The following is a 14,562-nucleotide window of genomic DNA, read 5'->3' as shown; positions in this document are numbered from 1 at the left end:
TTACTTTGGAATAAAAAAACTCTATATCAACATATTTGGGGTTCATAATTATAGGTTCTAATGTACAAGATTTTGATAAATTAAAATCTTAAAGTTAAAATTATTTTTAAACATAATAATGTTTTAAAAAGAATTGAAAAAATAATGTCATACAAAAAAAAAAAATTATGATTTCTTCNTTATGGAAAGGGCAAAAAAACACATTCTTTCTTTTAAATTATGTGGTATAATTTAACCAAAAATATACTTCCTTTATTTGATTTTTGTGAAGTAATTTAACTAAATATTGATATACTTTCTTTTTACTCTCTGAAATATTAGGGAATTTTAATTTAGAATAAAAAAACTCTATATCAACATATTTGGGGTTCATAATTATAGGTTCTAATGTACAAGATTTTGATAAATTAAAATCTTTAAAGTTAAAATTATTTTTAAACATAATAATGTTTTAAAAAAATTGAAAAAATAATGTCATACAAAAAAAAAAATTTTGATTTCTTCAATGAGGGGTTTGACCCTTACTCTCGAGAGAGAATTAACTATAACGTTGCAAAAATATCAATGCTTATTATAATCCTAAAATATTCTCTCCGTTACTATTTATATGTCACTATTTTCCTTTCGCTTATGAAAGAAAATGTACATACCTATCTTATAAAACTTGACTCCAACAATTAATATATAATTTTGATATATATCTATGTGTCACACTTGCTATGTACTTAATATACAATCTTTATATATGTGTCACACTTGCTATGTTGGGCCCGAGCTGACACGGGCCATCCACTTCTAGTAATTAACAGAGATTACAGTCATTTTAAATATTTTTTTGCCCTATTTCATTTTTACCCCGTAAATGATAGAGATATGTGCAGGAATTTCATTTTTTCTAACCTAAAAAGTTGAAATAGATAACTGAAACTTGGTCCGATTAAATTAGTCCAATTAAAATTATAGTCGGAATCTACTTCAAATAAGTTCAAATTATATCTATTTTTCCTTTCTTTTTTGAGTTTGCAGTGGATTCAAGTTAGCTCCGCAAATTCAAAAAATGGCATACCAGATTCAAAGTTAACTATAATCAAAGCTTTGCGTTCGATGCTGCCATATGAAGGTAAATTTACTTCTTCATATCCTTCAGTTGTAGAATGTTTCTGTTGCAGCGCCTACCAGGTGTTTGAGTTTTTGCCCAGTTGAGTTATGACGCCTTTGTTATTTCGGAAATTGAAGAAAAATATTTTATTCATAAACTGCTGAAGTATTATTGGGAAGTATAAAAATACTGATGTAAATTTGAGTGTATAAAGTATGAGACTCTAATAATTTCTACAATATACGCATAAGGGATATTAATTAGGTGCACAACTTAGGTTGGGCATATTGATGACAATGAACTCTATACGGTCAAAAAATTTGGTCTTAGCCTTTGTTGTGCACTAAATGCTGCTTCTTTTTCATTATCAAACCAAATGAGATTCATATGATCAATGCAAGATCTTCAGAGCATGGAAAAATCCAAGTTATGTAGTGTATGTTTCATCTAAGAGGAGCTAGATAGTACCATTAATCGAGTCTGCAACCTACTTGTTCAACCTTTGACCGAGCACGACATTCTTTTGATTGGTCAATTTATGACTATGGTACAATGAGTTAAAAAAAAAGTGGAAAGCAACACTAAATCACTATAGTACATCTCTTAGAAGTAGGTAGCAATATAGACATAGCTAAATCATTAAAGCATATATGGAGAGCTGCATGTGTGAAATCCTTGAAGAGCTCCATCTACGCTTATGGAGGGCTGAGTTCTTTGTTAATTGCTGCCTTTTCTGAATTGCAATATGTTTGCTTTCTGTCACAAGGTCATGCTCTGCTTGATTGAATTCTTTATTTGGATCATTTAAGTTGTTTTACTACTTCGTTACTGCCAATACTTGTATGACAAAATGCTTTAAAGCATGACCTTTGGAACAACCGTTTCATAGATTTAAGTTGAATTATGTTGGAGATAAAAGGACACAACATTTCATGAACTGTATAATACTATAAGATGTTTCTTACTCTTAATACTGGTAACTTTAGCAAATACTTCATAGGCATATTCTCTACTGTTGCAAAATGCAATTTCATTTAAACTTTTGAAATTTTGTACCTGGTGTCTTTTTTTCTAATGATCATGTGTTGTGTAACTGGTTTATTGCAATTTTTTGGGTGCAATGTTGGTTCTCCAAACAGGTGTAAATCAGAATATCTTGAATTTAGAGTTTCTTTTTTTTTGCTGTGAACGTGAATAATGGGGTCAAGGTGGAAAGGAAAAGGAGCAGAAGTTAAAGCTCTTGCAGATCCCATTTCAGAAATAGTCAGCCAACTCCAATCTTCTCTGATCAGCTCCAATTCTAAAGGACTGCTTTCTGGTACGGGTGTGCTTCTTAAAGCAGATGCAGAACTAACTGACCTCCTCAATCGTGCATGTTTTGGTAGGCCTAGGGTAACATCAGAAAAGAATGAGCAATGGTTTCAGCTCTCCACGGAAGAAGCTTTTTATCTTCAACATTCTCTAAAATGCATTAAGATTGTTGACCACAATGATACTGAACTGAACGGTGACGAGTTATGGAAGCATATGACATCAAGCAGGGAAAATTTTCCTATCCTATTCAAAGCTTTTTCTCACCTTCGAAGTAAGAACTGGGTGGTTAGATCGGGCTCTCAGTATGGAGTAGACTTTGTTGCCTATCGTCATCATCCTGCCTTGGTACATTCTGAATATGCTGTGCTAGTTTTATCAGCACAAGATGGTAATGCAAATGGTCGCTTGAAGGTTTGGTCCGACTTCCACTGCACTCTTCGCCTTTGTGGTAGTGTGGCGAAAACATTATTAATTCTCAACATTGAAGAACAACAAAGTTGTGCAACTTCTCCGTCGTGCTTAGATAATTATGTTGTTGAAGAGAGAACAATCACAAGATGGAGTCCAGAGCAAGGCCGTGAGAAAAATGTTAAATCTGACTCAAGAGTAAAGTAGGTTAACTGATTCAAGATTAACTCCTACTTTATCTTGTTCTAGTTTAGTAATTGTATTGTGATTTAAAAGCACTATGATTACTACTCTGTAAACAGTGTTTAATCCACCTATTTGTTGTAGGCATTTTGGGCTGACTTTATGCCCAGTAGAAATGGTAAACAATCCTTTCTTATTGCACTTAAAACAAGTTGTTGCATTGGGAAAGAACTAACCTATTCCAAAAAATCAGTTCAAAGAGAACCCAGGCATAAAAAGTTTTGGAGAATCGATTGAAAAATATAAGATATATAGTCAATTTTCTTGGGGGAAAAGAAGGGGCAGGTGAAGTATGATGAAAGCATTTTGTTCTAACAAGATAGCAATGGCAAACATAGGAAAAATACATTACAAGCTTTACTGTCTTGTCATGTGGAAGCTCTTAGAAGTGTATCCTGCTTGGTTGAGATTTCTCCATCCTAGTTTCTCCATAAGGCTCGTCATTATCGATCCGTTTGTTGTGCCTAAAGGCTGCTATTGCAACCATATACATAATCACAAGAATGATCAATATGACAATGTTGATGACAGACACTTTCCTCCAACTCTTTTTCAGACTTGCCAGAACACCAGCTTTGCAAGAGTTGCAGTTATAGCAGAGTTGCTGTTGATAATTGCTCCATCTACCACAATCAGGATCACTTCCTACGATCCCGCTTCCTGGGTTCCACACCGTCTCATTCAGGTAAGTGTACCCACATTCTGTAGGGGGTTTGCAACAACCAGACTACATAAAAAGTTCACAACTATGTCAAAAAGATTGTTTTTAAGTAACTTCCAAAAGATTTGAACAATGAAAATAGTTGGCAAATGCATGTCTGATCGAATTGATCAAGTCATGTAGGAACAAGGTTCAAATCTATTTGCCTGTTTAGGTATGCCTACCCTGCATGCATCACTCAACACACGACTGAAGCATTAATGGTTTATGAATCCATCATCAAGGATCTTAGCTAAGCACTTTGGGCTTGTATAAATGTTAAAGCAAGAATAGTCATACCCATATAGCAATAAGGAGAATCAAGCAGCTATACTGTATGATCCTCAATTCAATAATTTGGCGACAGCTTGGGATTTTCAAGGAAGAGTCCCGATCCAAGAAAAGAAAAATGAAGATACACATCGAGGTAGGTGAAAATATTTCAGTGAAACTACACGTCATTCCTCATTAGTTGAGATCAAATATATGAATCTTGTGTATTCATCCTATTATATTTAGATCAAATGATTCATCAAGATACTACTCTTAGGATTGGTTACATTTTGCTAAGTTCAAACAGACAGAGTTAATTATGTGTTAGACATTTAAGTATCTAGCACACATAGCCTCTCTTGCTCTTCAAAGAGCACATATGTGATGTCAATAATTGGGGGCCCTAACTTTTGGAGCTTGCTGGAAAAGTTAGGCTTCAATCTTTTTCCAAAACAAACTATAGTCATTCACATCAACATCAACCTTGTGAACACTATTTTCTTTTGGTAGTGATGGATATTTTTTAAGATTATTTAATATTAGACACTGATTGAAGCAATAAGTGTTTTCAACACCAAAATGTCTGCAACAGTAAAAATTTATCTGCACACGATGTAAAGCCACTTGCAAATTAGATTGAAGACATACTATAAAATTTCTTCTTCTTTTTTTTTGACATGTTGATGATCTATGTTACATCAGGGAAATATTTGGTTAAAGTGACATAAACTAGAAAAAGTTTGTCTTTTGTTTTCTTTTTTTACCTTGGACCACTTGAAAAGAGGATATTCTACCAAGAGAAGTAAAGCAAAATGAATAAAATCAAGATGAGTCCAAAACAGCTAACATCCAGATTCCAGACTCATAAAACATGCATTTTGTCACAGGTCAAAAGCACCACATTATTGCAGCAAAAAATATCTACTTTTTAAAATTGTGGAAGCATTCATTAGACAACAATAGAAAAGTTGGTAAAATGTCTCGTCACTATATATAATAAAGATTAAAAAAAGTGGATAACCCTAACCACATTGAAAAGCCAAGAGAGGAAAAGAAAACCCCCAGAGAATGTTAATTCTAATTGTCCCACTTTTTGTTTTGTCACTGAGGAAGCAAATATTTTTCCTACTTTATATTAGAGTCAGACTATTTTGGATTCGTGTTAGGCAAGGGCCCTTCGAGGATAGCACTCCATTTTTTATACCCAGAACTCGATTCAGGAACCTCTTGATTAAGGGAGCAACATCCCCATCCACTGCATCACATCCGTTGGTGCTAGTGAGGAAGCTAATCATTTCATTATGCACATGATTATTATTATTATTTGTATAAAAATCATATTAAATTCAATCAGTTGAAGTTGGTTGCTATTTCTCTGTTTTTTTTTTCTCTCTTTTTGTTTTATTTCCTTCTTGGTAGGTTGGAAATTGACAAGAGGCATATCTGTTGGCAACTCACTTATCTATAATCTAAACATAAAATATGTTAAAATAATTGTGCATAGTTGGGACATTAGCGTCAATTCCCTAAAAACAGATGTACATGCAGAGTGTGCTTGTCCGAACGGAAAATATTTTTTAGAAAAACAAAAAAATGTTCAAGTAAATATTTTTTAATGTTTGATAAGTGAGCAAATTAAAATTATCCGAAGAGCATTTACAAACATTGCAGAGGTGAGGTTGTGTTAGGGGCAGAGGGGATGGGGTGGTCAAGGGGCAAAGGTTAGGAGCGGATGATTAACTTAAAATGTCACTAAAAAAAGTCATATTTTATATTTTTCAATATCTATGCCACTAGAAAAGTCATTTTTCCCAGAAAAATGTTCTCCAAAATATTTAACAAACTAAACATGAAAAAGTTAAAAATAAACTAAAATACAACACCTACATAAGTGAAATTTAGAGAGTGTGGTGTCTTCGAAGCTAACCTCCACAAGGTAAACAAAACAAACTTCTTTTGATGCTAAATATATCCACAATCTTATGCAGTTTACTAATCATATTTTTTTAAATATCAGTGTCCACACCTCGACTATATTCCTATGAGGCTAATCATGTTTCATATTAATGTTAAAACAACAAACAAGAAAATAATCAGGAGCAAAACAAATTATATTTTCCTCTTAAAACATTATTCATATTAGAACTCAAATCATATAGTACCATAAAAAAAGAGTGAAAACTAACCACAAAAATAAAAAAAATAAAAAAATCTTTAACACTTACCTCAAGAGGACTAAGCCTTCTAAGATTAAACACCTCAACAGGCTCTGGAATTCCTCTATTATAAGTCCTTCTCATCTTACCACAAACATGAGAATCCCTAATACAAGAACTGATTTTTGACCAATAACTCTGACTTGCAACTCTTTCTTCCAACCACCCAGAGTAATCTTCCAAATGGTACTCTGAGTAGACCCGGTTCATAACGGGTCGACCCGACCCTTTATCAGTGACAGCATAAGCAAATATGACAAATCCAATCAAAGCAGCAATGATAAAAAACATAGCCCAAAGGTAAAGGTACATAAGGAAAGTGTTTCTATAACAAGCACCAGCAAAACCTGCTAAAGAAACAACCATAATAGAAACCCCAATAACTATTAAGGGCCATTGAAGAAATTTTAAGCAATCTGTGTTGTTTGCTCTGCTACTTAGCCATATTCCACCACCCAAGATTGGGATTGATGCAAGAAATGTTAAGAAATTTACTAGACCTATTAAATGGTTACTGGTTCTCATAGTGAAAAAGCTCTGTTTTTTATTTTTTGGGGCGTCTTGTATATGTACTTTCTTGAAAGTTTTTTTTTTTTTGGTTGATATGGGAGTGTTTTTGAATGAAGAAAAAGGAAGTGTCTTTCCTTTATGAGTACTGTGGAAAGAACAGAGAAAAGATGAGGGTCTTTCCTATTAAAATCTTGTTTGGATGGTTGTTAGCGTTCTATTGTATTATTAGTTTAAATATAATGTTTATTGATTATTTTTAAATTTTATTGTATGTTTAAATCATCATTAAGTAACAATGAATTTTTTATTTTTTTTTTGTGTAGTAACTGATTTGGTGTGAATTTTTTTTTATCTTGTCTTTACTCTATCTTTTCATAGTATATCGATTGTATACTATTTTTTTTGTTATTGTGCAACATTATGTAATAATAAAGAATAATACAATCTTTCCAAATATTATTAAAATAATACTATACAATATATTATGAAGTATACTTATCAACTATCCAAACAGAGTGCAAGTGATGGTAAGCAAAAGGGTAAGTGTGAAGTGAAGTGACAGAAGCACCCTTTTTATTTGTCAGCATCCTACCTAGTCCCTGCATTTGACTTGGTACAGTTGAGATGATGAATGGATAAATTTTTGTGCTATGTTTTTTTTTAAAAAATAAAATAAATAATTTGTGTGTTTATGAATTGAATTAAAGAAAATATTTTTTAAAATTTTGTGTAAAAATAGGATTTTTTTTTAAAAGAAAAGGAAGATATAAATTAAAACAATTTCATAAAGAGATACCGAAAAAAAAAATCTCCCAAAATCTCCCCTTTTCTTAAGAGTGTTACTCTTCTTCATAATAATAATAATTAGGGTAAAAAATGGAGTGATATATGGTAAAAGCTTAGCATTTTCTTAAAAATATTGATAAATTGTGTTTCTAATAACTTATACTATCAGTTATGGAATGTATCAAAGTGGTAAGTAGTTATTTCATCCTTAATCAAAGACGTCAGGTTCGAGCCGTGATATAAAATTGCCTTTGGTTAAGGAGCGTTTTAATAAGTAAGACTCCATAGAACCTCAAGACAGATACATGTGAGAAATAAAAATAATAATAAATTTATATTTTAAAAAATGAGATGGTGATTTGCTCTTTTTCTTTATTTTTGGGTTCAAAGGTCATGAGAGGGTGATAAAGGTTGTTACATAGAAGTAATTAGGATCACTAGGACAGTATGACGAACATTTGTCTTTCCCCACACACACCCCAACCATGAACCAACCCCTTCTGTCAATATATGTATAAGATGATTTATGGAGATATTTGACGTTGTCTTTTTCTTGACCTCAAAGATTAAAGTGTTTGATTGAGTGAAGTTAAATGATTATAATTAAGTTGATCAAAGACTAATTGCATGATGATCAAAGTCAATAAGCCATTTATGGTGTCTTTTGATGAACTCTGGCGGAACCGTATTGGTGAATTTAGTACAAAGTCTTCTATTGAATTAATTAATATTTGAACCTTAAAACTGATAACTTTAGTTACAAATTAATTAAACTTATCTCATGTATCAAGAGTTAGTAGTTACGTACTTAGTAGCTTTGAAAACAACAGCGCTTGCTATTAATGGATGTCAAAGAGAATTCAACATTTTGCCTATAAAAACAAAATATTAGTTTTTACTTTATTTAAGCAATGTAATTTTTGAACGAGGAGGAGGGTCACTTAAACCACCACTTTGCTGAGTCCCATATCCATCCATTATGATAAAGAAATAGTTTTGTGTAGTTAAAAATTGGAACCATATAACAAATTCCTGACTTGGTAATGAGACTTAAATATGCAATAAAAAGGATACGGAGAAAGTATCATGCATGTAAATTAAATATTAAATATGAGAGCACCTAATCTAATTATAATTTAGCTCTATCATATATGTTATCTTAGGCAATTCATATATTTTCCCTTAGAAATGACACGGGATCAATTAATTTGCGAACTAAATTATTTTAAAATTATATTTTTAATTGTAATATATTCTGCAATTAACTTAGCCTTATCTATCTTCACCGATTTTCTGAGTCCATATATATCCATTATCGATTTATCGTAAAGGACTAGCTTTAATTTATGTATTGGTTTATCTTTTTTCATTTAAAAATTTGAACTATATAACAAATTCCCAAGTTAATGAGCCTCAAATATGCAATAAAAGATATTGCGAAAGTGTCGTGCATGCAAATTATGTAGTATTAACTATGACAGAACCTAACGTCCTAACCTAATGATTTAGCACTATCATCATCTAGATAGGTTGTCTTCCTAGCGTATTCAAAATTTTCATAAAAAGGATTTAAAAAATCAAATCATGTAATGCATAAAATTTGGACTTGAAACTTCAAAATAATTAATTTTGAATTTAAAATATCTCTATCTATACTGATTTTTTTTTTAAACCTTATATATAACTTCATTTTTTGTTGAAGAGATACGGGTGAACACCCCTCTAAACCCACCCCTGATTGTCTTTGGCCATATCCTTATTAAGAAATCACCCTCTTATAAAGATACATGAGAGTTTTTCTTTTCAAATTTTAAATTGGTGAAAGTACATACTACATAAATTAAAATTAGTGATAAATAAATTTGTTAGCAAATTTATTGTTAATTCTATTTAATGACAAATTAGCCATATTTTATCAAAATAAATTGTTTGCTGTAAATAATTTAGCACGGAGTTCGTACGTAGTGGTGGAAGTGAATATTATGTTTCACACAATAAAAAATATTGAAGGTTTTGCAAAATACAAAATGTAATATTATATGAGCTACGCATATATCCAAGCATAATGTCCATTTATTTGTAAAAGCTAACACAACGGGGTAGATAATTTTTCCAAATATCTATAAAGATTCATTTGTTTATTGGAAGTCGTTGTGGGCTTTAATAGCTGGGTGGGCCAGAAACGTATATGGTACTGCAATAACCCATACTTATGGGCTTGGTCTTAGCCCAAAAATTATGTTGGGCCCTGAAACTCCCAAATCCAGCTAGCAGCTTTTCACTTCCAGTTCCAGTTGATACTATTTTCATCATTGGTCCTTTTTTATGTAAAAATATTTTTAAATTTATATTTTTTTACAAGTAGTTTTAAGGATGTATCAAACATTTTTACCAAACCTATTATTGATGTTATCAGTTTCAATACTTCAATTTAAATACACTATTACGTATTTTGATAAAATCAGTTTCAAGACCTAAAAATCATATTTTTCAGCACTTGATGTATATTGTACTCCTTTAAATCAATTTTAAGTGTTTAACCCATAGTCAGTGAAAGAACAAACAAAGTCAAACTAGACAAAATTAAATGACTTTTGTGATACAAAATAAATTAATTAAGTATTTGAGAGATGATTAATTAGATGGAATATGGCGCATTTTTATATTAACGAAGAATTGAGTTTAGCTAGGAAGGAGTGAATGTTGCATAATAGGGTAGAATTAATGCTAGTAGGGGTAGAGTATCGTCTTGTCTTATGAAGGTTTAGTGCATGCCATATGACTAGTCATGCCATGATAGCTAATTCTTTTCATATGTTGTTTATTGCTTTTCGATTATTACGTTATTTCTCTCTCATATATTTGTGTGGACAACATCCCAGAATAAACTACACATTCAACGTCTGACCTTTCACCAAATTAACTTATTAGTGTTCAAGATTGCAACATTGTTGGATCAGAATTCAACTGGGCGGTGGTTTGCTGGAACATGTTTTCTTCCTACCACATCATAAATCAGCAGCTGAGCGGTCTCTGTCTAATAAATAGTAAATATTAGAAACAATGAATTTGGGCAGAATTCAATTAATTCATTCTATCAGGAGAAAATATATGACTGTCCTTCCTAGGTTTGACGAATGTCTTTTTTTGCGTCTCTAAAATATATATGCACGTGGAAATTATGGAAAAAAAAAGAAGAAATACTGCAAGAACAGCTGGAATATTATGCTATCGACATGGAAATTGACATTTATAAAAATTAAAATTTATTTGTACTATTTTTCGGATATTGACATCGTCAAATATTATACGTCGAAATTTCTGCCAAAAAAAAAAAAGAGATTGCAAGATTCAATATATATATATGTGTGTGGTGGTGGTGGTGGGTCCCAGATCCACACTGAGATCGAAACATAATGTCAATTTACTGTACTTAATTTTAATGTATGTTTATGTAAAATCAATTTAACTTGTCATGATTTAAAAATTTAGGTGCAGCGAAAAAATATATATTAATTAATTAGGGTGGTAGAAGTGTAAATATAAATAGAGGTGGAGCTAGGTGGAGGTTCATGGGTTCAAACGAATCCAATAACTTTTTTGTAGACTCCATATTTATACTAGAAAATTAATTAAATATATATGTATATTATTTGTGAACCCCTAACAAAAATAATTAACAGTAATTACAAAAATTTAGAACTCCAAACTCTAAATTCTGACTTCGCCTATGAATATAAACATATATATATTATATCATCCATAATATGTTTATTTATTTGATATAAATACCAAATAAGAAAATATCAAATGGGAAATAATTCTTGACCGACAATATATTAAATTTGGCCGCAAAATCTTGGTCGTTTTAGAATTTACCACAATATTAAAATATTATGATCTTTGTCACGCTGAAATCTCAGTGTGGATTTGGTTAGGCAAGAGAAGAGAGATCTAAAATCTTAAAATCTACCCCGAGATTGGTGCTCATGCTTCATTAAAATTCCATTGTTTTGCTTAGAAAGGAGAGAATAATCCTGCAAATCTCATTAATTATTCCATCCTACTCCCATCGTTACTTTTTTTCTATTCGTTCACGTTGAACATAGCTAGGCTTCAGTAGACAAACAAAGTTACTCGAATAATAAATATCTTTCACATTTAATCTTAAAATTATGAATACGAGTCATAAATGAAGTAAAAAGGTAGAAATTTCTAAAAATGGATAATAATAATAATAATAAAAAAAAAAAAAAAAAATTAAAAAAAAAAGCTAGACTTTAGTATAGTAGACTTGAGGAATAATTTGAAACAATTTACTTTTATCTTAATATGATAAAATGGATCAATAGAAATGAAAATCTATTTTTAATATATTGGACAACTAAAAATAAATGAACGGATCATAGTAATGTTTCAAATATAAATAAACAATTAAATAAGATCGACCTAAAAATAAGAAACAATCATGATAACATATCTTGAAAACAAGCTACACATTTTTTAATTAATAATGTAACATCATGTGCAGACAAAATAATATTGTAGTACCCACCAATCACCATTATGAAAGAATTCAAACTTTATTAATCATCTATGAAATATCGATGTCTGATTCTATGAATCAAAGTCATTTTCCATAAATAAACCAACAAAATTTTACATATTCACTGGATGTCTGTCAGTACAAGTAGATTGAAGAAAAATAAATCAACTTTCATTAATTAGTTTGTCAATCCACAAAGAAGACACCTAAAAAAGACATCCCAAAAAAGAAAGAAAAAAATAGAGAGAGATGATTCAAGTGAACCAAATCTCTTTACACAACTCAAGATCATTAAGTTAACCTTCAACTCTAATCTAAGAACAAAATTCTTCTTTTTTTGCTTAGCAAACTCCAACCCTGAAAATAGAGAAATTCCTAATAAAAACGTTTTTTTATGGATCTTACTCAGCGTGAGTTCACATTAATCACTGGATCCTGTTCAACGTGAATCTAAATTAGTCAGACAGTATACTACATGAGAGGGCTATTGAGAAGTCCATGCCAAGAAGATCCACCAACTCCATTCCACATTCTCCTAGTTGAATCAAAATCAGCCATATTATTTCCTTCTCCATTAATTTGCCATGGAAATCCCCACAAAACTCTGTTGTGATCACCTTGATCTTTAGTCATGTTGCACATCTCTTGTTTGACTGTGGTCATTGTTGTAGATGTTGTTACACCACTGCTTATTTCTTGATCATAATTATGCATTAATCCCATTTCTTGATCATTGTTATTCACCCCTAATCCACCATTTTCCACATTATGTAATCCCATGTCCCCATTAATAATATTCCCAACTCCATAGTACAAATTCTGTTGATGAATTAATCCATTCATTGGATTATTATTTTCAAGAAATCCAGTATTACCCCTAAGTGCATCAAGAAATATTCCACTTGGATTTTCATTGCACATCATTGAAATATTACCATGGTTTTCAAATCCCAATTGCCCATTTCCTTGTTTTTGGAGCCTAGCAAATGCTAGGCTCAAATCACTAGAATCATAGGAAAATGGATTATTAGGAGTGTTGATAATGGAATGTTGATCTTGGCTAGTAATACTACTACTTCTTGATGATGACCTTTTGTTCTTCCTACAGCCCCCTCCAACTGGAACATTTCTTAATGTTCCTCCTTTGGTCCAATATCTTCTACATGATTTGCAAAAGTATCTAGGTTGAGAGAGACTATAGTTGTTGTAGTAGCAAAATTTGGTGTTGGAAGAGTCACATCTTGGACAATTTATTGCTTGCTCTGGTGGCTTTGGCTTCTTTGGATCTTGTTGTTGTGGCTTTGTACTCACCAACATGCTTTCTAGGGTTTGAGAAGACAATTCCTAAACACCACAATTAACTATAAATATCAGAACTTGATATCACACACACACAAAAGCATTGTTAAGAACTATTAGCTATATATTTTTGCTTCATATAAATGTCTTGTATCTTAATATTTTGATTTCCTACTTATAATACATTTCTTTGAACCGAACATCTTTTTTACCTCCCAGACTCCACTTATAAGAATATAGTATTGATGTATGAATGCCTTACTTTTGACATTCAAAAATCAAATCTTTAACTTGAAAAGCAACATAATTTTCTTAAAGGGATGAGTGACTTTAAATTTGTAAAGATCAGCTAGCATCAATTTAATTTGTTCTTAGGCTATATAGCAACACTCGTGAAAGAAAAGAAATTTACAAAATTAGCAAAAGTAATAAGAGTATACACTACTCTCCTTAGAAGTTAGGCACATAAAGTAGGTCTTTTTTAGGGGGTATTTCAATTCATAGAATAAACTCTTTTTTGGGGTAAAATTAAAGACTCACTCCATATCAAGATTGGTAGTTCTAGCTTTGAATTTATTGTTTTTACAAAATCTCAGAGAAAGGAAATTGAAAATGAAAAAATAACACACAAGTAAGAAATTGAATCAAAAGAGCTCCAAGAAAATTAATTGACATAACAACAAAAGAAATTAAACCATCATTACTACTAATAATTAATACAACTTCATTAATTTACCTGAAGATTTTGATGCTGTGCACTAGAGGGATCCATCACTAAGTACAGCTAGAAACAACACAAAACTTAGAGCTTAATTAAAACTTAATTAATCCTCCAAGATGGTTTAATGTTTTTTTTGGTACTTAATTGATCTCTTGAATAATAAGCACAAGAAAATATTTGAATTTTGCTAAGAAAAGGAGAGAAAATTATGAAAAAGCCAAGAGAGAACAACTTGTGAGTGCCTCTTTCTCAAACTCAATATATATATAAATGTAGACAAAGTAGGGGTGGGGATGGGTGTGGGGTGTTAGGGGGGGGGGGTTGTTTCTTAAGTACAATGTCTTATTGTGTGTGTGAGAGAGAAAAATAAAGCAAAAATTTGAGAAATAAGATAAGGAAATACGTGTAAGGCTTAGGTCTGTTATATTTAGGGGACAAAGGAGTGGA

The 14,562-nt window shown here is 31.4% G+C and overlaps 3 protein-coding genes across 3 annotated transcripts; 1 reads left to right on the top strand and 2 right to left on the bottom strand.

Moving 5' to 3' along the window:
* The first annotated feature begins 859 nt into the window (after window positions 1-859).
* LOC125875174 (tRNA-splicing endonuclease subunit Sen2-1-like) lies at window positions 860-3,208 on the top strand. Its single transcript, XM_049556267.1, has 2 exons — window positions 860-1,120; window positions 2,239-3,208. The coding sequence occupies exon 2, from the start codon at window positions 2,297-2,299 to the stop codon at window positions 3,026-3,028; it is 732 nt and encodes a 243-aa protein (XP_049412224.1). The 5' UTR covers window positions 860-1,120; window positions 2,239-2,296; the 3' UTR covers window positions 3,029-3,208.
* A 68-nt stretch (window positions 3,209-3,276) lies between these two features.
* Window positions 3,277-6,870, bottom strand: LOC125874225 (tetraspanin-3-like). Its single transcript, XM_049555069.1, has 2 exons — window positions 6,263-6,870; window positions 3,277-3,791 (listed from the first exon to the last, which is right to left on the bottom strand). Exons 1-2 carry the CDS (start codon window positions 6,776-6,778, stop codon window positions 3,447-3,449), a joined length of 861 nt encoding a protein of 286 aa, XP_049411026.1. The 5' UTR covers window positions 6,779-6,870; the 3' UTR covers window positions 3,277-3,446.
* A 5,374-nt stretch (window positions 6,871-12,244) lies between these two features.
* Window positions 12,245-14,365, bottom strand: LOC125874673 (dof zinc finger protein DOF3.2-like). Its single transcript, XM_049555668.1, has 2 exons — window positions 14,131-14,365; window positions 12,245-13,439 (listed from the first exon to the last, which is right to left on the bottom strand). Exons 1-2 carry the CDS (start codon window positions 14,164-14,166, stop codon window positions 12,567-12,569), a joined length of 909 nt encoding a protein of 302 aa, XP_049411625.1. The 5' UTR covers window positions 14,167-14,365; the 3' UTR covers window positions 12,245-12,566.
* Between the last annotated feature and the right edge of the window lie 197 nt (window positions 14,366-14,562).

Source organism: Solanum stenotomum, chromosome 8 (assembly GCF_019186545.1).
Source record: "Solanum stenotomum isolate F172 chromosome 8, ASM1918654v1, whole genome shotgun sequence".
In the NCBI taxonomy this organism is placed as follows: domain Eukaryota; kingdom Viridiplantae; phylum Streptophyta; class Magnoliopsida; order Solanales; family Solanaceae; genus Solanum; species Solanum stenotomum.
This window is presented reverse-complemented; position numbering and strand designations above follow the sequence as displayed.